Source organism: Polypterus senegalus, chromosome 8 (assembly GCF_016835505.1).
Source record: "Polypterus senegalus isolate Bchr_013 chromosome 8, ASM1683550v1, whole genome shotgun sequence".
In the NCBI taxonomy this organism is placed as follows: domain Eukaryota; kingdom Metazoa; phylum Chordata; class Cladistia; order Polypteriformes; family Polypteridae; genus Polypterus; species Polypterus senegalus.
This window is the reverse complement of record NC_053161.1, coordinates 10,485,809-10,511,431: the sequence shown is the minus strand read 5'-3', so window position 1 is coordinate 10,511,431 and position 25,623 is coordinate 10,485,809. Positions and strand designations below refer to the sequence as shown.

The following is a 25,623-nucleotide window of genomic DNA, read 5'->3' as shown; positions in this document are numbered from 1 at the left end:
AAATACCAAAATAGACAGATAAAAATAAAATTAATTCAAACCAGGAATGATGCCCTGGCAGAACAATAGCAGCTGTATGCTACTTTACCTTTTTGTATGTGAAGAAAATAACATTGCATGCAATCAAGTCAAACAGTAAATGACTTCATAGTCAAAGTAGGGGAAAAAAAGACCAAAAGCAGACCAAACCTAACCAAACAGAATATTTTCAAAATCTAGAATACGCTCCATCAAGCAAACGTTCCACCTGTGAGAAAATGAAAACTAGAAAATTCTGAGATAAAATACACATATCCCCGAATAATGGAAAAAATTCAAGTAAAAATGATTTGCAGACAAACATTGCCATAGAAAAACAGTTGTTTTCATGGCATGACATTTGTATGACATATGAGGCTAAGTTCACTTCCTGGTGTGAAAAAACCATTGGCAGACTTGAGTCAGCTACCTTATGTCTCACACGTCTGCATGGGGGACAGTTTACAGGCTCAAATAGTGTTATTCGTCAGCCAGATCAAGGGTCGGCGCTCTCATCTGATCCTTTCTCCTCTTGTCTGTCTGCAGACCAGCCGAAGACCATGCCTCTCAGTGACATCACCAGCGGTCCACCCACTGATGATGTCACTTCCATTACCCAGAACCCATCCACCTGCCACATCAATTCCGGTTCTGGCCTCCCTGACTCCACCTCTTCCTCTTTATAGCCCAGGCTCATCCTGTCAGTCAGTTTGGTTTTGAACTCCACCTTGTAACGACACGGTTGATTTCTCTTTTGATTTTCTCAGTATACGGGTGGCCATCCTCAAACCTTTTTCTGTCTGCTGCCTATTATTTACCACACATATTAGCCTGTGAACAAATTAAATCTTAATGATATAATATGAGCCATAAACTGTAATCTTCCTTTTTTGCTTGGGCAAGCTTGGGGGTTATTAACCTTTATTGATCAAATTATTTGCTGTCCTCAATACATACCCCATAACTTTATAAACGAACTTATATTTTACATGTTTTTTTTAAATAAAAACATCCAAAGTGCAATACTACCATTTTGCAGAGAGGTGTATACGTCATAAGCTGCCGTGAGTTAAACTGTAAAGACTGCCTGTAACGTTCTCAAAATAAGACTGTGTGCGCAGTCTCCCTCATGGTTTAAATAAAGGCTCAACAGATATCTCTCACCTAACCAGACTGCAGCTTTGTTTCTTCCGTACTGGTCTGGTCATTGGCTATATACATTTTGCATGTTGCCCCTGTATACACATTAGTATTCTCTTTGTACCCTGCCTACATATTAAACATATGCAGGTTAGGCAAACTATTTTCACTAAAGTAGTTGTGAGTGACTGAGTGTTGATGCTAATATGTGGAAACAGATGTAATACCATGAGACGAGAACATGTTTTTGTTAAATGTGACACTGATCTGACAGCTGTATGTCACCTGCTCAGCTGACTCACATGTATAAATGGAAAGCTGCAGTCGCAGCTTCCCTGGGCTGTCTTCTTCATCCCTCAGGAATGTTCTGTTAGCATACTGTAGTCTGCTGCCCAGTCTGGCATGGAGATGATAATTAAAAATGTGAGTGCTTGGAAGGTGTGATTACAGAAAAATAGACTAGGAAATGCTGAGAATTGATTTTCAGTTGGCAAGAAAGCAGGCCAGTGTCAAATTACTGTAATAACTAAACAACAAGAGAAAGAAAAAAAAAACAGAAACAAAGCACAAAACTTGAAGAAACATGAGGGAGGTTGGCTACTAACTATTGTCTTGCTCCTAACTAGCACTTAAGAATTTTGGTTCAAAGATTTGAGTTATTTAGAAAAATCCAATATTTCTGTCATGATCAGCCTTATGATTTACATTTTTTCCAAGTGTTCCTTGACCTTTGAAAATGATTTATATGTAGTTATTGGAATTTTGAAGGGTAAGAAATCTATTTGAAATACTTATTTTTTGTTTTTGTGTGTTCTTACCAATGTTAATTGTGATTCATGTTGTTTTCCTTATGGTTGCTACCATTCTTAGTTTTGCTGACAGTTGCTGTGCCGTCACTAAACGTAACAACCAGGACTGGGCAATGTGTGACATCATAATTGCAAAAACATAATGGATGGCATCTTACACTTCCTGGTTGTCCAAGATTCAGATTCATGGACAAATAAAACTTTATTAGTTTCTGAGTTACTAATTATGACAAATTTTTCTGCCATCTGTCCACAAATGATGTCATGTGTTTTTGGCTCATTTAACCTTTTATGGCCTACAACTAACTTCTCTGTTCTTTGCTTGAAATTCTGGTTATACAATATATTTTGGTCTGTGTTCATTTGTTATTAATGTTCCCAGTTAGGGATAGGTTAGGGTGTGTAAAGCTACTGCCCTCTAGAGGGCAAAAAATACACAGGCACACTACCTATGAAGGCAGTAGGGTTAGGGTTTGAATAATAATAGGTCTGTACCACCTCCTGATTCTCTTTCTCTCAAAACTGCATTGCCCTGTGCAAAACAAGAATTGGCCACCACCAACCTAAATAACATGACAAAGAGATGTCACACCTTGTGACAGTTTCCCGAGAATAAATATGACAATGGAATGTGATTGCTATATACAATATGGTGGTCATCAAAAACCAATCATAATTTTATATGCAAAAAACTTAAATTGTGTGTGAAGGAGTACTTCCTCACTTTCACTGGTGTCCTTATGATTCTTTACTTAATTGAAGTAATTCTGTTAAATCAACTTTATAGTAATAATAATAATGCATTTTATTTATATAGCACCTTTCCCATTCCTTTGAGAATTTTAAAGACTTGGATGAGGTCCCAACGCCTCATCTTCCTGAGACTGAACAGGTTTAGTTCTCAGATTCTGTTACTTAAGCCCAGGCATGAACTTGGTTGCTCTCCTCTGTCACAGTTTCAAATGGTACTATGAAGTATGGAGACCAGAACTGCACATAGGACATTACATCAGATGAGGCCTCACTAGTGCATTACACAGTCTGACCACAATATCCCTTCATTTATATTCAGGTTTTTTCAAGATTTCATCACATTTTATATTATTTTTCATTGCTTCTGCACACTGTCTAGGTAAAAAAACTGTTGTGACAATGTATACCCCTGAATTACATTTTAGAGGTTATTTCCTATAACATACGCTGTCTCTTTTTGTATTTTTAATGAATAATCCTTTTGTCTGAATGGTGCACTTTTCTCATTTCTACATTCAAATGCATTCTCCAATTTTAAAGGTCTCAAATGTTGTTGCTTCCTTACTATTTACTATCCCCCCAATTCTAGTGTCCTCTGCAAATTTTATCACATCAGTAACTGTACAGGAGTCTATATCATAAATATAAATTAGGAAAAGTATTAATTAATTTCTGTAGTATATTTTCATACATGTCACTGGGGGAAAAACAGAAAGCAGAAAATATATAGTGTAATAAATGGTCTTATCTATACTAGAAAGGGAAGATCCACAGTGTAGGCAGAACTGCTGTGAGAGAGGGATGAGAGCGACAAAGTGAAAGTAATAGAAAAGTGGAAAAAACACACAGGCATACCCATATTTAGATGTTTCCCAGCCAAGGGATACTCACTCAGTATTTTGCAGATGTCCATCACTGTTCTCAAGACTGGGGCAGCAAAACTGGCATTGATTTTCAGGTTACAGTTGTTGGGCAAAACCAGGCGAATAGGTTTATGCTGTGGAGTGAAGAAAAGCTTGGCATCTGCAAGTATGCCATATTTGTCCAGTGTCCAGTTGGTTTTGAGGAGCCACTGCTTTTTCTGCTCCCACCACAGTGCATAGTCTGACCAATTCTTTTGAATTTCTGAAAAACAAGAAAGGATTGTTATAAAATTTGGTTCCAGTCTTTCGTTTGTCTTTTAAAGTTTTAAAGTACCTTAACTGGTAATCGAGAGCAAATAAGCAAGTGGGTGGCATTTTGGGCAATATACCTGATCAACTGGAGGGATGATGGTCTGCAGGTTTAATGGGAGCAGCAGGCACCTAATGATAGAAAGCAACTCATCATACATTGACTAAGATGTCCGCTTCTTGCCTAAATCTGAATATTCTGCATAGTGTAGCCCACTGTACGCCATCATTCATACCGTGTAAGCACACCTTCATACTCAGCCTTGACATTACCCTTAAGGGTGACCATCTTACACCTCTACTGCTGTCAAAACTTCATTTTGCTATTTATGAAGCACCCGCTGCTGCACATCTCACGTATGAAAGTTCTTTGAATTGGATTACTGTAATCTTCCTGCATGAACTGTTAACCTGGAAAAGTTCAGAAGTAAATGTGGCTTAAACTACATAATACATTCATACTAGCCCTAATCTGGCTTCATTGCATTGGCTCTCTGTTCATTGTAGAATTATTTTACCCCAAAATAGGACGTATTTGTGTAACCATGCGAGGGGCACCTGATAACTTCTGACACCAGCCTTTTGCTACTCCACAGCCTCACTACATTTAGTTCATTAAATTCTCATTTACCTTACTGGAAGTTTGACCTTGGAATTCCCATAATGCAACTTTAAAGTTGCTTTAATTGTGTAAAAGTTGACACACTGCCTTGCAGTTTTAGTGTCTTGTTTAACTGTATACAGTTAAATAAGGTTAATCTGTTTGTTGATATATCTTTTATTATAAATTGTTGTTTGTATATGCATTAGTGAATCTCAGTTTGAAATTATCCATTGAATCATCCATTTTCTAAACCAGTGGCACCCAGACTCTCTGACTATGAGTCTTTATTCCAACTAACATTATAATCAGTCCATCAGTCTTAGTTTTAATTAGAAATGAAGGAGAGTTAGAATTAGGTTGCACTATTTAGTGAGCTGTTCTTTTTTTAAGTCTCCTATTATAAGATATCTTATATATACAGCTCAATGTAGATAGATGTGTGTGTTTATTCTTTTTACAATACCACACACTTGGTCCAATCTCAACAAAACTTTGCGCACAAATTACTCTTTGTCAGGAAGAGACCCAAAATCTGGACTCTTAGGGTATCTTGGGTGGTGGGTTTCCTTTTTACTACTCTGAGTTTTAATGACAGTGTCTTTTTCTGGATTTTGGCCTCTAAAATTAATTTATTTCATGGCTCACAGTACAAGAAAAGGCACTGTCCTAAGTGATTTGTCACACATAATAATATTTAATTTTTAAATGTTATCCGTATTTATTTATGTTTTTTTGTCAAAACTATTCCTCCTAAGAAAAGGGGTGCAAAGTATTTTCAGTTGCAAAACAGAAGTGAAATAGTTGTGTGATAAAATTACGTACCCAGGCTACACTGGGTGCAGCTACTAGTTTTGAAATAATTTTATTTTTGCCAAATGTTTCCTTTGCCATTTTTGTTTTCATTCACCCTTTTCCATAAAGTTTGCTCCCTTAATTGTATCCAAATGCTGACAACACAGAAACTTCAGTGCCACATTCAATTTTTTTGCTTACTTATTAAAAACAATACTCTAATAAGCAGACAAGGGACAATGGCAGTGAAGTCATTGCCCACCTTTAGCATTCAGTGCTGTTTGCACCCGTGTCTGCACTGTTCATTGCTAATTATCAGCATTTGGAGACAATTAATGGAGGAAGCTGTGTAGAGAATGACTTTTTGGCAAAAAAGTTATGGCAAAGAATACAAATATTTCTAAATATCTTAGAAATATCCAAATACCAGGTAAAAAAAAAAACAATGAGATCAATTAATCTTAAGAATGATGCACTGCTTGTGAAATTGGTCAGAGAAAAACCTGCGACCAAGAGCGTCCCCCAAGACTGAACTTGAAATCCACCGGCCTAACCTGTGTGGGTCATCGAGCTCTGATGTCTGTCTCCACACCACTGGACAGAGGGTCCTCCATCACAGGGTACGCTCACACACATGCCCAGACTAACCCAACTGGGAACACTTTGACTTTGAGATGTGGGAGGAAAACCCCTGCAGACTCTATAAAGATAATGACAGGGCTGGGATTTTAACTGTGAAACAACAGCATTAACCACTGCTCCAGCCATGTTGCATTATATCCATTGCTTTACAAACCGTTTTGTATTGATGCATTGCATGACAGACACCATACAAATCAAATAAGACTGATTAATTTACAGTAGCTATGATTAGTGGGGCATTGGTAAGTAGTGATGGCACAGAACTCTTGGGCTGCGTCATTGTCTTTGTAGATTTGGCATATTATCTTGTATGGGTTTTCCTCTCCTTTACCTGTATTTTCACAAATATCTGTGTATCTAGTGAACTAATGCCCTGATTCTGCCAGAATGGATTACGTTTTCACATGGGATCACTACATGGGTGGATGAGTAACAGCCTACTATAAGGGGCATAGTGCATCAACTCAGCTTAGAATCGACACCCGGATACATAAAGAAGTCAAAGCATTGCTGCAGAATGTAAATGTGCAGGGATGATTGAGCACTTCCTTAACCATCCATTATTGCAATTCTGTCTTTTCTCTTATTTTTTTTTTTTTTGTACTTGAGAGGTTCTTTATGCTGACTTTTCTTTCTCCTTTGGGGGAGAGGGGGGTGTTTCTAGTATGTAAAATTCATTTTTATTCTTAGTTTTGAGGTTCAGAATGATTTTGATTCTGTTGATTTATTTTACTTTCATTTTGTGACACCATTTTGGACACTACTGTTTTTCTTATATTCAGGCAAGTATCACATTATTGCGATCACAGCCTTTGCTGTAATATCACTGCCTATTCAATATAAATGTGGCAGCAGCCAAATGATTCAGTATGCCTTGGTGGATAAAGACATTTTTTACAGCAATCCTTAGCATTAATTATCATCCTTTCAAGTTTGTCTAGTGTCAAGTTCCTTCATTGGGTTTTGATCTTCTTTTTGTCTTCAACTTTCGTGTCTCCTTTTCCCTTGGAATTTAATACATTGGCTTCATTTGAATTACTGATTTTGACAATGGCTTGGTCCTGTCTTTTGCCACCATCTCCTCCTTGATTCTTCTTTCTCACAATAAGTGTCCTGGATGTATCCCTAACATTCATTATGGTCAAAAGAGATAGGCTGCAGTAGACAGTAGTTACCTAGACGTATCTTACTGGGCAGGAAAGCAAGACGGAGTAACAGGAATTTGATATAGCTTTTCAGACAAAATATCCATCCATTATGCAACCCGCTATATCCTAACTACAGGGTCACGGGGGTCTGCCAGAGCCGATCCCAGCCAACACAGGGCACAAGGCAGGAAACAAACCCTGGGCAGGGCGCACACACACACTAGGGCCAATTTAGAATTGCCAATCCACCTAACCTGCATGTCTTTGGACTGTGGGAGGAAACCGGAGCGCCCGGAGGAAACCCACGCAGACACGAGGAGAACATGCAAACTCCACGCAGGGAGGACCTGGGAAGCGAACCCGGGTCTCCTAACTGTGAGGCAGCAGTGCTACCACTGCACCACCATGCCGCCCCAGACAAAATATGATGGCAAGAAATTAAAAATATAAACTTCCTCTTTAAGTATAACTTCCCCAGACAGAGAGGAAGTGCAATGCAAGGTGGGATAAAGGAACGCCTGTCAGGGCCCGTCTTTGACTCCCTCATCAAAATGCCAGAAAGGCAAAGAAAAAGGACAAAATGTTGGAAAACAGGAAGCATAATGCAAGAAGAAAATCCCAAAAGATGGTGTCTAAGTAAAAATAGTTCAGACCCTATTTTTCTTTTATTCATAATTCAGTTGTGTTCCTTTGACCAACATACTAAAAAATCCTTTCCAACAACTATAAATAAATTAAAAAACATTGTTAACGTAAAACTCTCAGACGTGCTTAATCCAGTTCAGGGTTGTGGTGGGCCACAGTCTGTTCTAGCAGCATGGGGTGTAGACCAGAATCTAACTTTGGGTGAGGGACAGGGCCCTCTGTTTTAAACCCCCTTGATTACTGACGAATTATTTTAATTGTTACAAACTTCCTCTAATCACTGAGGAAGCTGAAATGGCTAAATGATTGACTAATAATGACAGTAATTCATGTTTTTTTATGATATTAGCTAGTCAATGGTATTTATTTATTAAAGCAGCTGATCTTCAACTGAGATCATAGAGAATCTGGAGTCCATCTTTCTTGGTAACACACTGCCAGTTTATTGTACATTGACAAGTGTGAAGAAGCTCCTCATTGCTTTGTTTTGTTTTTAGTTTTTTCCCTGCAGGATATTCTACTGGGTGCTGTACATGATATGCTTGAAAGTGTGGACACTTACTGTACTTTCTTCATCTTCAAATCGTGACTTCCAAGTGGGTGGAAGTCAAGAGAGGTGATGACACGCAGCTTTGATAAAGGTTATGAAAGTGTAAAGTGCAGTTAAAAGGTTAGTTAGTCATTCAGTGGCAGAAGGAGAGGTTGGGAGCATGTCCTGATAGCATGTTGCCGCACCCTCCATACGCCGAACCACCTGAATTGGGACCCGAGTGCAGCAGGTAACACCTCAACACCACACTGAAACAGTGCCAATCCTGACACCAAGCCCCAAGTTTCTCCTGTATGTTGATATGAAAATTATACTTATAAAAGTGTTTACCCTTTGTTTTTTCTTTTTTTGATCCGTGTCTTTGAAGGAGATGCTGTGCTATTTATTGCTGCCTCGTGGTTCCAGAAGACTGACTGACTTCAAATGTCAGCCATGTAGAGCTTGCACTTGCTCATCGCGTCTATGTAGGCTTTTATCTGATTCCCTAGTTTACCTCCCATATATCAAAGACATGTAGATTGTGATAACTGCCAACAATAAATTCATCTAGTGTGTGCTTATGAGAATGAGTGCACTCTGTAAGGGACTGGTATCACATCTGATTTGCAACCGATGATGCCAGGGTAGCACTAGGTTCCTGGTTTGATGAAGTGGACTCAAAAAATTAACATATGTTTTGATGGGTGACAGGTAAGTCAGGCTATACTTAAGGGAAATTATACCGGTTGCACAGAGTAGCAGCAAATTGCCAAGTGAAATGGAATGAGACAGTTGTATTTATATAAAATAAAAGGCAAGAATCAAGTAAATAGAGCCAAAACATAAGTTAAAAATCATGGTCAAAGAAACAGAAGAAAAGAATTCTTAACCATCTGGTGATGTTTTGTCACTCACATTTCAGGTTAACATCTGCTAGCAATAGCACAGAAACAACATATAAAGTGTCTCAAAATGGCTGTAACCAACAGAATAGCATTATGGAAGGGTCTAATTCATTTTTAAAATAAACAAAATGTAATGAATTGAAAAAACAAATAATCGTGGCCATTGGATTCCTTGCTATCTAAAACCCCTATGCTTATCTATACATTATTTTTAGAGACTTTGTAACTACATAGAAAATTTAACAAGGTTTAGATCATGACAGAAATTAAATGTGCCCTAAAAAAGTGTCGGAGAAGCCCATGAGCTAATGAATTCTCTGAAATGGTCATCTGTTTGGTTTCAGCATTTGCCACTTTGTCCCACAATGCATTGTACAAGATCGTAGCCTCTTCAATGATATTCCATCCATCCATTATCCAACCCGGTATATCCTAACTATAGGGTCATGGGGGTCTGCTGGAGCCAATCCCAGCCAACATGGGGCACAAGGCAGGAAACAAACCCCAGGCAGGGCGCCAGCCAGCTGCAGGGCCGCACACGCACACTAGGAGCAATTTAGAATCGCCAATGCACCTAACCTGCATGTCTTTGGACTGTGCGAGGAAACCAGAGTACACGGGGAGGACATGCAAACTCCACGCAGGGAGGACCGGGGAAGCGATCTTCAATGATATTAAAACCACTAAATGCATCGATTATCACCATAATGTTACAAATGTTGTTATATGTGTTTTGTGAATGGGAGGGCTATGTAGTGCAAAATGGTCGGTTGGCAATGAGTTGTGTAATTGAAGTGAATTTAGGGAAGTGCCACAATTACTATATGCCAAGTCTGATGTGTGTATCATCTTGGGTGCCTCACTTAAAAAAAAAAAAACAATGTCATTTATCCACAAATCTATTTATTTTCTAAAAATTTCTTTCCATTACAGGGTCATGGGGTGTCGCCACCTGATCCAGCAGCTTCAGATTCAAGATAGGAACCAACCCAGGACATCCCCGTGTGTACTCTCTCACACTAATTATCTATTAACATAACATACACATCTCAGTGTAATTATAGAAACATATGTATTTAAAATTGTATTCACTAACAACTTATATATTAGACTAGGCTGACCCGCCTTTTAAGGCGACCGACTTTTAAGTTGACCACTTCTTAAGGCAATTCAATATGTAGATCAATTTGGTATTTTATACAAACTCATTCATTTGGTTATATTGCATTTGAGCGGTATTACTTTAATACTCGTACTTTCTGTTATTTTTGTGATGAAATTTAAACTTTTCTTCTATATTGAGGTCGCCCTTTTGAACCCCCCTGATATTTACTATGCGGTGAGGCATTTGTACTCCCATCAACATTAATTATTTCCAGAGGCATAATTTTGTCTATTTTTCCAGCGCATCGCACACAAAAGCAAGGGAACGATGGGAGCACCAGAACTCTGCTCACATCATGTCGCTTCGTACCGCAAGCTGCAAGTAGTAAGTCTGTGATAAGTGGAATACCGCTACGCTTTCCACTCACGGGACAATCCCGACTGCTTTTATATACAGTATTAAGAAAGAAGAAGAAGATATCGCACAGTCTGGAGTAGAAAATCATCTTTTACCTGGAAAAACGAAACTACAAATCCCATCATGCATTGCAAAATGGACGGGGCGTGTGTGAAACTCCGCGCCTGCGTAGCACTCACGGGACGGAAGGACACCCGACCGCTTTTATATAGAAGGATAGGCAATGTTTTATTAAGCCTCAAATCGAAAGAAGCAAATGTGGCTTTTGTTTTGCTACGCTTTACTCAGTTTAAAAATAAGTATGAGTGTTTTAGAACTGCTAGTAAAGCAAAGCAGAAGTTCCGGTTGCTTACCAGTATGAAAAGCATCTGAGATTTTCATTATTACTAGGATTGAAGGACACAAGTAATCAGTGTCTCCAAGACAGTATACTCCAGAGCCACTCTTGTTGATGGAGAACCAACATGTAGGTGAAACAGTCCAACAGCAAGGTATGACACCTTTACACGTATGTTATTGTTAATTTTAGGAAGCTATAGAAGAAATAGGATTAATCTCAAAGCAGAGACTAGAAGCTAGATATAAGAGAATGAAGTAGGCATTCAAAAATGTAAGATAAAATCCAAACATAATAGGAAACACTGAATGGTTGTCACCATAGCAGTGGCCAAATATTCTAGCACAACTTCTACTGTTACATGATTGCCACTTTCGGTGTTGCGACAAGATAACTTAATGGGAATGTGGAAGGAAAAGAAAAGATGATTCTGATAAAGGGGTCCGTTTTTGCCTCACCAGGGGACTCATGTATAACGGCATGCGTAGAACTCACACAATAACATGGCATAAGCACAAAAGCGGGAATGTGCGTACGCACAGAAAAATCCAAATGCAGGAATCTGTGCATATGCAAACTTCCACGTTCTTCCGCTACATAAATCCTGATCAGCATGAAAAGTAACGCACGCGCCTGCTGCCCCGCCCCAGCTCCACCCAGAATTACGCCTCTTTGAATATGCAAATCAATATAAACAGCACTTAAACTCAGCGTTCTGTGAAAAGACAATGGGAAAAGCACGGGGGAAAATAGAACAATATCAGCGAATACCAAGTGGAGGCAAGGAAAAACGTACTATTTGTTGGTTTAAACAGTGGTATAATCAACAAATGGAAGTTGATCGAGTGACAGAGAGTCAGAGAAACTCGAAAACTGAAGTCCACAAAGTTGCACAGTGCCTGAAATAAAAATAAGTCGCATATCAAAGTTGCCATGAAGTGGTGAGTTGTAGCCCACTGTCTGAGTGTCATATGAAAGCTTATTAGGGTACATAGAAAAAAAATCTTGAAATTTCCACTTTAATCACGTAGTTTATTTTGTCATTAAAATAAAACATCATAAACTTAATCTTAAAATTGTTTAATTAACTAGATTCTCAAATCCCATCGTAACTAAAGTAGCACATTAAATGCTTTGTTTTGTATTTGATCTTCAATGTGCTCTATGTGTGTGAATCACTACGTGCTTCCGGGCTTTCTCTTCCTCCAGACAGGACACATAATCCATTACATTCGTGATATTACAGCTCTCTGAAAAACTAAAATATTGAGATGTATACGTGATATCATTTTCATGATGATAGGAGTTAAAGCACGTTATTAAACATGGGAACACGATGGCGCAGTGATTGTGCGGGACGCTCGATAAAATAAATTATTGCAGCAGTATTGTCTCTTTCAGACATACTAACCTCCGATTCCTGTCCTTCCTTTTCTTTCTCCAAATACCAATCGCCACACAATCAGCTCTGTAATAGACGTTAACCCATCTGTAAGCTTTTAACGCTGATTCTTCAAAACTTTTAAGGAATATTGAAATATCTTCGTAGTACATGTTTAATTATTCTATCCTTCACGCCAGTCCCAGTGAAACATAGAGTGCGAGGCAGGAACAATCCGTAAACGGAGCGCCAGATCCTTCCTAGCATAGCAACACCGTGTTCTTTAATTATTAACAATATAGATTATTTAAACTGCGGTGGGCTGGCTTGCACCCTGTGCTGGCTGGAATTGGCTCCAGCAGACCCCCGTTACCCTGTAGTTAGGATATAGTGGGATAGGTAATGGATGGATGGATTATTTAAATAAAGTTAAAGTTTTATCTGTATAATACAATAAACATATTTTGCTGCATTTCATCTTAAAAATGATATTGTCATCATATGTAAATACGCACTTTATAAAGTGGTTCAGGTTGTGCAATATTATAACTGTAGTGCAAGTTTACAGTGAGGTAATTGTACTCATAAGTACAAACAGTTCTACAAGGAGCAGTTGATAGAGTGATTGATTGCATGTAGAGCTCTTGGGATGAAACTGTTTCTGAACTGCGAGGTCTGTACAGGAAATGTTTTAAGACGTATGTCGTATGACAGCAGTTCAAATAGGAAGCATGGCTGAGGCAGCGTGTGCTTGATGCTGTATACCGATAATTCTGTTTCTGATCAGCTGCTGCAAGTGGTGCAGTGAGAGTAATATGGAAAAAGATGATCCGCTGTGGCAACCTCTAACAGAAGCAGCTGAAAGAAGAAGAAGAAGAAGAAGGTGCAGTGAGAGTAACAACGCTAAAGCAGCTATGGTATTTAGAATACCTTGACCATTCTGTGGACCATTATATTGTTACAGGTTAATTACAATCAGATGCATTAAACTAATAAACAATATGCAGTTCATTTCAGTGTATTTATAAAGCCGCGTCACAGATGTGGATCTGAAAAAGAAAGATAAACCACACAGGAACAGTAGCACTGCTTTGACGCTGGGTGTTGCCAGTCTGCAAAACCGAGCAGAGAACTTGCATACGACAGGGTATGAGGTACCGTGGAAATGTACGTGGAAACGTTCGTACGCAACATTTCTGTACATTTATACATGAGGCCCCTGGAGTTTTTGTTTTTTTTACTTTTTTGTTTCTCCTTTTTATAAAATTATCTGTTTATGATTACTGTTTTAAAATTGTCAATTATGTATCCCTTGTTTCTTTTGTTAGCGCAATTAACTTCCATTTTGTGTCTGGCTGAAGACCCTTAATTAGGACACAGGCCCTAAGTGGCTTAATTATTAGTTATTAATCTAATTAATAATCAGTTCCTCTGCTGTACCTCTTGACTTGATTGTTTTATGTAGAGTTTACTTAAAGAAATTATCATTCCATACAATCAAGACTTACTTTAGCAACAAAGAAAGTAACATTACATACAATGGAGTCAGACTTAACAAACTGGCTTGAATCGGGTCTCTGTTTATTATTCCCATGATCACTGCCTTTGATTGTTGTTCTTTTGCGCTCCTTTGTTCTCTTAACTTGTGTTACTCTTGTGGCCTTCTTACCACTTTTGTCTTTTCCATTTTTTTAATTTTAGGATTTGTGTTTGGCAATTGGATTGTGGACTTTCAGCTGTATTATCCAAAGGTATTTTGTTTAGTGTTTTGCTCTTGGTTTACATCTTAACATTTTGGTATTTTCTCATTGTTTATTTTTTAAAGCAAGGATTTAATTGTATATTTCTGTTAATTACCTTTCTTCTTTTAGATTCTCCACCTGAATTAACATCTTATTGGTATCTTGTGTTACTTAGTCTTTATATAAATAAATGACCAAGTATAATATTTTTGTCTCATTTGTTTAACTGGTTTCTCTTTATCTACTTTTAGGACTTGAGTGAAAATCTGATGATGTTTTAATTCATATTTATGCAGAAATATAGAAAATTCTAAAGGGTTTACAAACTTTCAAGCACAACCCTAACTTAGAGCTGGGAATACCCGTTCTGAGTGCTGCTTAAGACTGTCTAGCAGTGCACAGTGTGACATGAATTGATAAACTTTAGAAACACTACTGATATTCTCCTGATTTGTAGCTCAAATATAGAAGTGTGGATAGTGATGGAAGATTAGGTGAACTAGAAGGGTTCTTTTCAACACTGTATTTGACTTGTACGTAGAAAAAGAAGTGTGGTGAAGGAATGCCATATTTAAGACAGAACAGTAGACAGATTGGGAGAGCATGGAGGGGGGGGTCATGCGCTCACTAGAAAGGGGTGTGTGGCGCTCCCGATATCTTTACAAAACAATGAAGGTCCAAGTCTTTGGAGTCCCGGTGCTTCCTGTTTTGCTATATGGTTGCGGAACATGACGCTATCCAGTGACCTGAAATGAAGACTGGACTCCTTTGGTACTGTGTCTCTTCAGAGAATCCTTGGATACCGCTGGTCTGACTTAGTGTCGAATGAGCAGTTGCTCATGGAGTCCGTGAGGGAGCCCGTCAGTTTTGGTGCTACAGCCATGTAGCGTGATTCCCAGAGGGTCATCCGGCTTGCAGGATCTTCATTGTTAAGGACCCGAGTGGCTGGACCAGGCCAAGGGGATGTCCACGTAACCCCTGGCTGTGGCAGATAGAGGGTCATTTCTGGAGGGTGGGACTGGACCGCGTGTCTGCCTGGGGGCTTGCCAACCGGGATCATGAGCTGTTTCGTCATGTGGTGGGTGCAACAACGTTCTGTACAAGTGTATGCTCCCCAACCTGACCTGACCTGTTTAAAGGGTACAAGCATGTTGCCAATATAAAGTTTTCTAAAGACTGTGATACTTAATGACTTCCATAAACGATATATACTGTATTAGGAAAGAAGGGCAGGAATATGAAATGATCCTGTAGAGGTACTATGAGAACAGTGTCTCTACCTTAAAGTGTTTCTTAAATTAGCTTCTTATATACAGCGAGTGATGCACAGTCTAAATGCTAGTAAACTGATGATAATAACTAGAACACAAATCAATGCACACAATCTCTCTATTAATATATCAGAGAAAGTGTGGAATTTAATCATTCATAACATACTCTATATTTTTCATCAAACGGTTTAAACTGCACTGTAATTCATCTTAAAACTGCACATCATAATGGTCTTTCTAAATTAAAATTACCCAAAATAAATCAGACACAGGATCCTAATTATGAACAATGCCATGTCCTTCCAGCCTTGTAAAATCATGTTTTGGGACTGCCCAAAATTAGGACTATTTTGAGGGATGGTATGTGCTTATTTGTCAGACAGTGTTGGATTTACAATTATTCCTAAGTCTTTTAATGCAGTGTTCAGAGTTAACATCAAATGGGATGACCTCAAAGTGATTTTCTATACTAACAGTGAGTTTTCATGTGTTGATTATGACTAATGTATCTTAACTTTTTTTTAGTACTGTATATCAGATTCATTTTATTTTTGATTTGACTGTTTTTTCATATACTGATTAATTGGTTATAACATTAAATAAAATTAAATCTGCATTTAAAAAAGCTGACACACACACATATCTTTGGAATACGAGAGGGAAACCAAAATACCCAGAGAAAGACCACCTGCCCACTGGGAGAACATGAAAAAGACACACAGAGAGTGACTGGGATGGGAATCAGTCCCCTGTGAAATAGTCTAAAATGGTCATTAAACATCACAAAAAACGCCAAAAAGTAGAATAAGGTTATATTTAGAATCAATTGATCTGTTTATTATTATACAGTATCAGGTTTTGACTTTAATGATCCTGGGCAGCTTCCCTGTCAGTCTGATAAAAGTAAAAATTCTCCTAGTCTGAGTTCACAGGAAGCATCTTGAAATTTCTACAAACTGACTTAAGATGTATAAGTTGTATTGTATTGTAACAGAGGAAGCATGAATTTAATTTTCACTAGTGTTAATTAACTACACAAAAAAAAAGCATTGCCTATTAGCTTAGGCACTGAAGTGTAAACCACAAGGCAGCCTACTGTGACTAACTGTGACCCTAGGTGAGTTACTGAACCCGCTGGAGTTCCGGTCGAAATGTAGTTCTGAACTGCTTCAAAACTGCGTACATTTTGATCACTCATTTGTATATATAAATGATTTTTATAAGCCACCTTGGATAAAGGTGACTGCTAAATAAATCCATGAATAACAGTATAGAAATCGCTTGGCATTTATGGTGGGGCAGTGTCTTTTGAACTTGGATTCCTGGCAGATTTTATTTTTTTTCACCAGCTTAACTGGAGTTTTTTTGTTTCTTTCCTTCCAGCCATCTGATCTTATTATATTACTCATCTTTATAGACTTGGAATATGATGTTATATTGTATATAAGGATATTACTTTTCTAATTATAAATCTGTGTTACGTCAGTTCATTTTTATTTATTTATTATTACTTATTCATCATTATTCTGGCCTAATTCAACTTGTAACAATTTTTTGACATCTTATAAAACACTTTGAGCTTCATTTCGTGCAAAAAAATGTGCTATAAAAATGATTGTTGTTGTTGTTGTTGTTAATCTTCTTCTTTCAGCTGCTCCCTTTAGGGGTCGCCATACCGGATCATCTTCTTCTATATCTTTCTGTCCTCTGCATCTTGTTCTGTTACACCCATCACCTGCATGTCCCCTCTCACCACATCCATAAACCTTCGCTTAGGCCTTCCTCTTTTTCTCTTCCCTGACAGTTCTATCCTTAGCATCAGTCTCCCAATATACTCTCCATATGTCCAAACCAATGCAATCTCGCCTCTCTGACTTTGTCTCCCAACCGTCCAACTTGAGCTGACCCTCTAATGTACTCATTTCTAATCCTGTCCATCCTCGTCACACCCAATGCAAATCTTAGCATCTTTAACTCTGCTACCTCCAGCTCTGTCTCCTGCTTTCTGGTCAGTGCCACCGTCTCCAACCCACATAACATAGCTGTACAGTAGATAATAAAAACATTTTTATATTTGTCCTGATTTTTGAATTGGCCCTGTAGAAAGGCATTTACTAAATTATAATAATAATAGTAGATGCATTTTTGTGTCTGTGTTTTTTAAGTTGCATTGTTTATAGGCAATAATAATAGTAATAATAATAATAAGTAAATGTAAAATGCCCTGGGTTGGTGTTCACCACAGACACCACTGTATGTTTCTTTGTATAGTCCAGACAGTATTTGAGATTATTTGTCTAAACTAAATATTTAAGCGCACAGTACTCTCTACAGTTTATTCTATATCATTACCCTCTGCAACTGGTTAGACACTTCTTCTGCAGAAAAAAACTTCTTTGCCATTTTTCCATATTTCTGTACTTTTTAATTTGCTCAGCAACATCCACTTCTAAATGCTTATTATTAAGGAAAATTAACTAAATATTAGAGAAACACAGTATATAAGTCCTGATTAGTAAAATCAATCAAATTTGTAGATAAAATGGATATTTATTGGGCATAATGTAAGTATAATGGTTTAAGTAAATTATACAGTTGATTCATAAAATAATCAGACCCCTTCATGTTTTGCGCACTTAATTTTTAAATAGATAAATTTGTCATTTTTGACTATTAATTTACACTCAATTTACACACCAATGATGACAAAGTGTACATGTTTTCAGAAAAGTTTGCAAATGTATAATCTGTCATTCATATACAGTAAGTGCTCAGACCCTTATTTCAATACTTTGTAGAAGCCCCTTTGTTAGCATGGTTTACTTTAAATGTGCAAAAAGTGAAGGGGTCCACATACTTTCTGAATTCACTGCACATTCACAGAATGAAAAGCTGAAACAAGAAGTGATTTTGTAATATCTTTCATATGCTGCTCCTGGTTGAGAAAGAAACAGTGAAGATTTTATGCTCAATTAGAAACTTCCTAAAACACTCTATACTGTGATGCACCTCATTGGTATATATATATATATATACTGTATATAAAATCACAAACGAGTGCATGGGGAGCAGCTTAAGGACCCGATGTGCATCGCGACAATTTCTACTAACCTCTCTCTCTTCCTATAGAAAAGATTAGAAAAGATGAAGCGCCGCCACCATAATCCTTCCTGGACAACTAAGAGAACAACACTTCCGGGTCCCTTTCTCTCTTCTGGTCCCCCACTGATGACGTCCACTACCCATCCACCACCACACCTTCCCAGCATTCCACATTCCTAATTTCCGGTCCGGCTCTTTAAATTGTCCGTCCACCCATCCTTTTTTGTCTTGTGATTTCGTGGAAATATTTGACCTTGTTTGTTTTACAGTATACAGTACGGGGCTCAAAACCCCAAACCTTTATGAGATAGTTCTTGTCTTTATTACAATATATATATATATATATACTAATAAAAGGCAAAGCCCTCACTGACTGACTGACTGACTGACTCACTCATCATTAATTCTCCAACTTCTCGTGTAGGTAGAAGGCTGAAATTTGGCAGACTCATTCCTTACAGCTTACTTACAAAAGTTAGGCAGGTTTCATTTCGAAATTCTACACGTAACGGTCATAACGGTTGACAACGTTCACCATGTTGAACTTTCTTATTTATGGCCCCATCTTCATGAAATTTGGTAGGTGGCTTCCCTGCGTTAACCAAAACCGATGTACATACTTATTTCAGTGGTATGATGCCACTGTCGGCTGCCATATTGAAGTTCCTAATGTCACTAATTCTCCAACTTCCCGTGTAGGTAGAAGGCTGAAATTTGGCAGGCTCATTCCTTACAGCTTACTTACAAAAGTTAAGCAGGTTTCATTTCGAAATTCAACGCGTAACGGTTATAACGGTCAACAACGTCCGCCATGTTGAACTTTCTTATTCATGGCCCCATCTTCACGAAATTTGGTAGGCAGCTTCCCTGCACTAACCGAAACCAATGTATGTACTTTTTTCAGTGGTATGACGCCACTGTCAGCCGCCATATTGAATTTTCAAATGTCACTAATTCTCCAACTTCCCATGTAGGTAGAAGGCTGAAATTTGGTACTTATTTCGGTGGTATGATGCCACTGTCGGCCGCCATATTGAACTTTTCAACAGTCTTTGTTACTTATGGGCCCATCTTCAAGAAATTTGGTACGCGGGTTCCCAACGCTAACTGAATCCTACTTATGTACATATATCCGTCCATAGCCTGCAGCTCGGTCACCGTGTGAGCGGCGTTGGGTCCCCATCCCAACGCCTCCCACGTTGTTGGCTGCCTGCCTATATAAGGCCGTCCGTCGCTCCAGTCTCTACATTCCCTTCCTTACTTCGCCACGGGATTCACGTCTCCCTGCTGATAACTACAGCCTTTTTATTTAATCCACGGCTTCTTGCTGTTTTATTGTTCGTTTATTATGATTATAGTTATTGTGTAGGTATTTTAGACTTGCTTTACATTGTTCAGGTACCCATTTCCTTTATCGTTCCAACCGTACCCCCATTAACATGTCTATCGAGGTGATCACCATCGATCAAAGAACTGTCACTTACCGAGTGGTTTCCATGCCCGGAGATGGCACCTACCTTTTCCATTCTCTTTGGTACATATTGCACGGCCATATCAGGCTCACTCTTGATATCCGGAGGAACATTGTGTCTTATGTATTGAATGACTGGGACAGGTTGAAGGTGTGGACTGATGACGGTACAGGAGATAATTATACTACACAGGAGCACTAGAAGAGTGAAATGCTTAAGCCCTTCACCTATGGTTCTGCATGCGAGTTGATGGCTGCCGCTGAATTGTTCGGTTGTCGCTTTCAAGTGTACCAAAATGGCCAAATATTTTACACCTTTGTACAACCGCCAATGCCTCTTAAACATCTTAGATTCACAGGTGACGATTTCAGTAGTGGACACTTTGATGTTTAGAAATGTTTAAACTCTCAAAAGCTGGATGTAAAGTTATCGATGAAACTGGTTGTATGCTTACAATGCTTGACAGATGCCAAATGTCACTACAACACAAGTCCTACAAATACTGTCGTAATTGAAACAAACCATGAAACTCAAACCGATTATGACAGCAGCAATCCAAGCTGTGAGATTTGAAACAAGATTACTGTTCACATGGCCAACTGTACGTTGCATGCTCAAGAGTAAGCTCAGCACACAGCTTGGTCATATTATAACCAGAGGGCCGAACTCAAAATATGGTATACAAAGAGATCCTTAACAAATAATTATTGGTATAATTTCCCTCAGTTTTAAAAGGTTTAATTTTCTTCTTTATAAAACTTTTAGGGCAGTACTTCGCCGCTGCGAAGCACGGGTATTTTCCATCCATCCATCCATTTTCTAACCCGCTGAATCCGAATACAGGGTCACGGGGGTCTGCTGGAGCCAATCCCAGCCAACACAGGGCACAAGGCAGGAACCAATCCTGGGCAGGGTGCCAACCCACCGCAGGACACACACAAACACACCCACACACCAAGCACACACTAGGGCCAATGTAGAATCGCCAATCCACCTAACCTGCATGTCTTTGGATTGTGGGAGGAAACCGGAGCGCCCGGAGGAAACCCACGCAGACACGGGGAGAACATGCAGACTCCACGCAGGGAGGACCTGGGAAGTGAACCCAAGTCCCCTAACTGCGAGGCAGCAAGACTACCACTGTGCCACCGTGTCGCCTAGCACGGGTATTTTGCTAGTGTATATATATATAGGTATATATTTGTGATGCTCACAAAGCAGGAGAAGGCTACAAGCAGATAGCAAAGTGTTTTCAGGTAGCTATTTCCTTTTTTATTAAGAAATGACAGGTAACAGAAATAGTGGAGGTCAAGTTGAGAACTGGAAGACCAAGAAAACTGCTCGTTGGACTGCTAGAAAGCCAAATAAAAACCCCTGTTTGACTGCAAAAGACCTTCTGACTCAGGAGTGGTTGTGCACTATTCTACTGTGCTGTGACACTTTACAAATATGACCTTCTTGGTAGAGACAGCAGAAGAAAACCTTTCCTGTGCTTAAGCCACAAAGTTTAATACCTGAGGTTTGCAAATTGAATATCTAAACAAGCCTGATGCACTTTGGAAACAAGTCCTATGAAGTGATGAAGTCAAAATAGAACTTTTTGGCCACTATGTGCAAAATGTTTGGAGAAAAAAGGGTGCCGAATTCCAGGATAAGAACGCCTGTTTGACTATTAAGCATGGGGGGGATCAATCATGCTTTGCGCTTGTGTTGTAGTAGGTGGCACAGGGAACATGGCATTGGTGGTGGGAGCAAACATCACACCATCTGTTAAAAAGTTGAAGTTACAAAGAGGATGGTTCCTACAACAAGAAAATCACCTCAAAATCTACAATGGAATACCTCACGAGGCATAAGCTGATGGTTTTGCCATGGCCCTCACAGTTCCCTAACCTAAGCAACATTAAAAATCTGTGGAAACGTCTCAAAAGAGCAGTGCATGCAAGATGCCCCAAGAAGCTTGCAGAATTGGAAGCCTTTTGCAAGGACGAATAGGTGAAAATACACCAAGTAAGAATTGAAAATCTCTTAGCTGTCTACAAAGAGTGTTTACAAGTTGTGATACTCGACAAAGGGGTGTTAACTAAGTACTGACCATGTCAGGTGCCCAAACATTTGCTTCAGGGCCTTATCATTTGTTTTTGGTATTTTGTACTGTGAATGATAGAAATAAAAATTAAATGTGCTTAAAGTTTTAACGAAATGTGTCATGTTTAACCTTGTGCCTTTTTGTGAGCAGTTCATCGTCTGCTCATGTAATTATTCACAGTAACAGACATTTATAATAAATGTGCCCTGACATGGACTCCTGTGCCTGGGATGGCTGGGTAAACTGTCAGCTCCTTGTGACCTTGTAATAATATTTTAATGTGCTGGCAGCAGAAACCAAGGCTTACTTACAGCCATAAACAAAAAATGTCCCCATAATATAAATCAAATACATACAGTTGATAAGGTCTGGTCATTAAACGGAAACCAAATTCAAATTAATGGTCAGCCTCTAGGCATACTGTATTGGCTAGACTGACCCGTATGAGTCAAACAAGATTTCAAACTTGTTATGCATGATGAACATAAAAATTTGCAAAGTGTTCTCATTCCTTACACAATCATCCAGATAAGATATCTCAGTTACACTTCCATTCACGTGTTTCAAAACGCTTCTGTAGCCTAGTACTGAATGTTTTATTTCGTTTTTTCAGCTGTGCATTGCCTAGCTATGCCTTCCTACAACCATCCTTCTGCTGATACCAGCATAGGTGAGACATCCCCACCCACAATTACAGCAGCCCATGTGAGCAGAGAGCTGAGAAGACTTCGTGCCAGCAAAGCAGCGGGTCCAGATGGTGCATCGCCACGATTGCTGAAGGCCTGTGCGTTGGAACTGGGGAGTCCTCTACAGCGCATCTTCAACCTGAGCCTGGAACAGGGGAGAGTCCCAAGGCTTTGGAAAACATATTGTAATCACCCCAGTCACAAAGATATCACGTCCTAGTGAGATGAATTACTTCCGGCCTGTTGCTCTGACGTCACATCTGAAGAAGACCATGGAGCGGCTGCTGCTTCACCACCTGAGGCCACAGGTCCGTCACGCCCTCGACCCTCTGCAGTTCGCATACCAGGAGAAGGTGGGAGCGGAGGATGCCATCATCTATATGCTACACCGATCCCTCTCCCACCTGGACAGAGGCAATGGTGCTGTAAGAATTATGTTTTTGGACTTCTCTAGTGCCTTCAACACCATCCAAACTCTGCTCCTTAGGGACAAGCTGACTGAGATGGGAGTAGACTCACACCTAGTGGCATGGATTGTGGACTATCTTACAGACAGACCTCAATATGTGCGTCTTGGGAACTGCAGGTCTGACATTGTGGTCAGCAATACAGGGGCGCCGCAGGGGACTGTACTTTGTCCGGTCCTGTTCAGCCTATATACATCAGACTTCCAATATGACTCGGAGTCCTGCCACGTGCAAAAGTTCGCTGATGACACTGCTATTGTGGGCTGCATCAGGAGTGGGCAGGAGGAGGAGGAGTACAGGAAGCTAATCAAAGACTTTGTTAAATAGTGTGACTCAAACCACTTACACCTGAACACCATGAAGACCAAGGAACTGGTGGTGGATTTTAGGAGGCCCAGGTTCCTCATGGACCCTGTGATCATCAGAGGTGACTGTGTGCAGAGGGTGCAGACCTATAAATATCTGGGAGTGCAGCTGGATGACAAATTGGACTGGACTGCCAATACTGATGCTCTGTGTAAGAAAGGTCAGAGCCGACTATACTTTCTTAGAAGGTTGGCATCCTTCAACATCTGCAGTAAGATGCTGCAGATGTTCTACCAGACGGTTGTGGCGAGTGCCCTCTTCTACGTGGTGGTGTGCTGGGGAGGCAGCATAAAGATGAAAGACGCCACACGCCTGGACAAACTTGTTAAGAAGGCAGGCTCTATTGTAGGATTAAAGTTGGACAGTTTAACATCTGTGGCAGAGCGACGGGCACTAAGCAAACTCCTGTCAATCATGAATAATTCACTGCATCCACTTAACAGTGTCATCTCCAGACAGAGGAGTAGCTTCAGTGACAGACTTTTGTCACTGTCCTGCTCCACTGACAGACTGAGGAGATCGTTCCTCCCCCACACTATGCAACTTTTCAATTCCACCCGGGAGTAAATGCTAACATTGCTCAAAGTTATTGTCTGCTTTTACATGCATTTTTATTACTCTTTAATTTAATATTGTTTTTTGTATCAGTATACTGCTGCTGGATTATGTGAATTTCCCCTTGGGATTAATAAAGTATCTATCTATCTATCTATCTATCTATCTATCTATCTATCTATCTATCTATCTATCTATCTATCTATCTATCTATCTATCTATCTATCCATCCATCCATCCTAGGCTGACACTTACTTAATGTGTCTTCCCAACAATCAATAGGACAGATCCAGCAGGGTTGCAGTGGCTTGAGTTGTTTGCAGGAACCCATTTTAGAATTAGAAGTAACTTCTTGCTTATAATGATACAATTTGCTTTTTTGTTATATGATTTGAGAGTGCAAAGTCTTCCATTAGCAGCAATTACTGTCTGCCAGTTAAGAAAGTGGTTGGAACAAGGGTGTGACCCTCCAGGAACTGAGTTTGTGACCCCTGATTGCTGGTTTCACTCACACTCATTCATAAAGGCCAAAATAGAATCACCAATTAACCTAACCTGCACTTCTGTGAGATGTGGGGGGTGAAAAACACTACACAGAGGCACAGGGAGAGTCGGAAGACTGCACATAGACACACTGACCATGCATGTGATTCAAACTCAGGATGCTGGGTGTGTGATACAGCAGCGCTAACCACTGTGCCACCCTTCCACCCACTGCGTTTGTGATTATGTACGTATAAACTGTAGCAGAAAACATTTTGTATGAAATTTTTAATCTCATTGTCTTTGTTTTTAAAAGTGTACTTTTTTCACTTGGTGGACTCAAATACTTCAATTCAGTAGTGCAGAGTAATGGGGAGTGTGGAAAGAAGTGAAAAAGAGAGTGCAGGCATGGTGGAATGGGAAGGGAGGAGAGTGTCAGGAGTAATTTGTGACAGATGGGTATCAGCAAGAGTGAAAGGGAAGGTATACAGGATGGTAGCAAGACCAGCTATGTTATATGGGTTGGAGACGGTGGCATTGACCAGAAAGCAGGAGACAGAGCTGGAGGTAGCAGAGTTAAAGATGCTAAGATTTGCATTGAGTGTGATGAGAATGGATAGGATTAGAAATGAGTACTTTAGAGGGTCAGCTCAAGTTGGACGGTTGGGAGACAAAGTCAGAGAGGCGAGATTGCGTTGGTTTGGACATGTGCAGAGGAGAGATACTGGGTATATTGGGAGAAGGATGCTAAGGAAAGAGCTGCCAGGGAAGAGGATAGGAGGAAGGCCTATGCGAAGGTTTATGGATGTGTTGAGTGAGGACATGCAGGTGATGGGTGTAACAGAACAAGATGCAGAGGGCAGAAAGATATGGAAGAAGATGATCTGCTGTGGCAACCCCTAATGGGAGCAGCCAAAAGAAGAAGAGGACTCAAATCATCATTTTGTTAAAGTAAGTACATTTGTTATGGGTTTTTTTTTTTTGTCCATGCAT

At 39.5% G+C, this 25,623-nt stretch overlaps 1 protein-coding gene across 1 annotated transcript in view; it reads right to left on the bottom strand.

Moving 5' to 3' along the window:
* Nucleotides 1-25,623, bottom strand: part of LOC120533767 (fermitin family homolog 3-like) — a 70,042-nt gene that overhangs the window by 28,763 nt on the left and 15,656 nt on the right. The window contains exon 3 of the mRNA XM_039760708.1: nt 3,612-3,845. Within this exon, the coding sequence (XP_039616642.1) occupies nt 3,612-3,845 (234 nt within the window). The remainder of the gene's footprint in view (nt 1-3,611; nt 3,846-25,623) is intronic.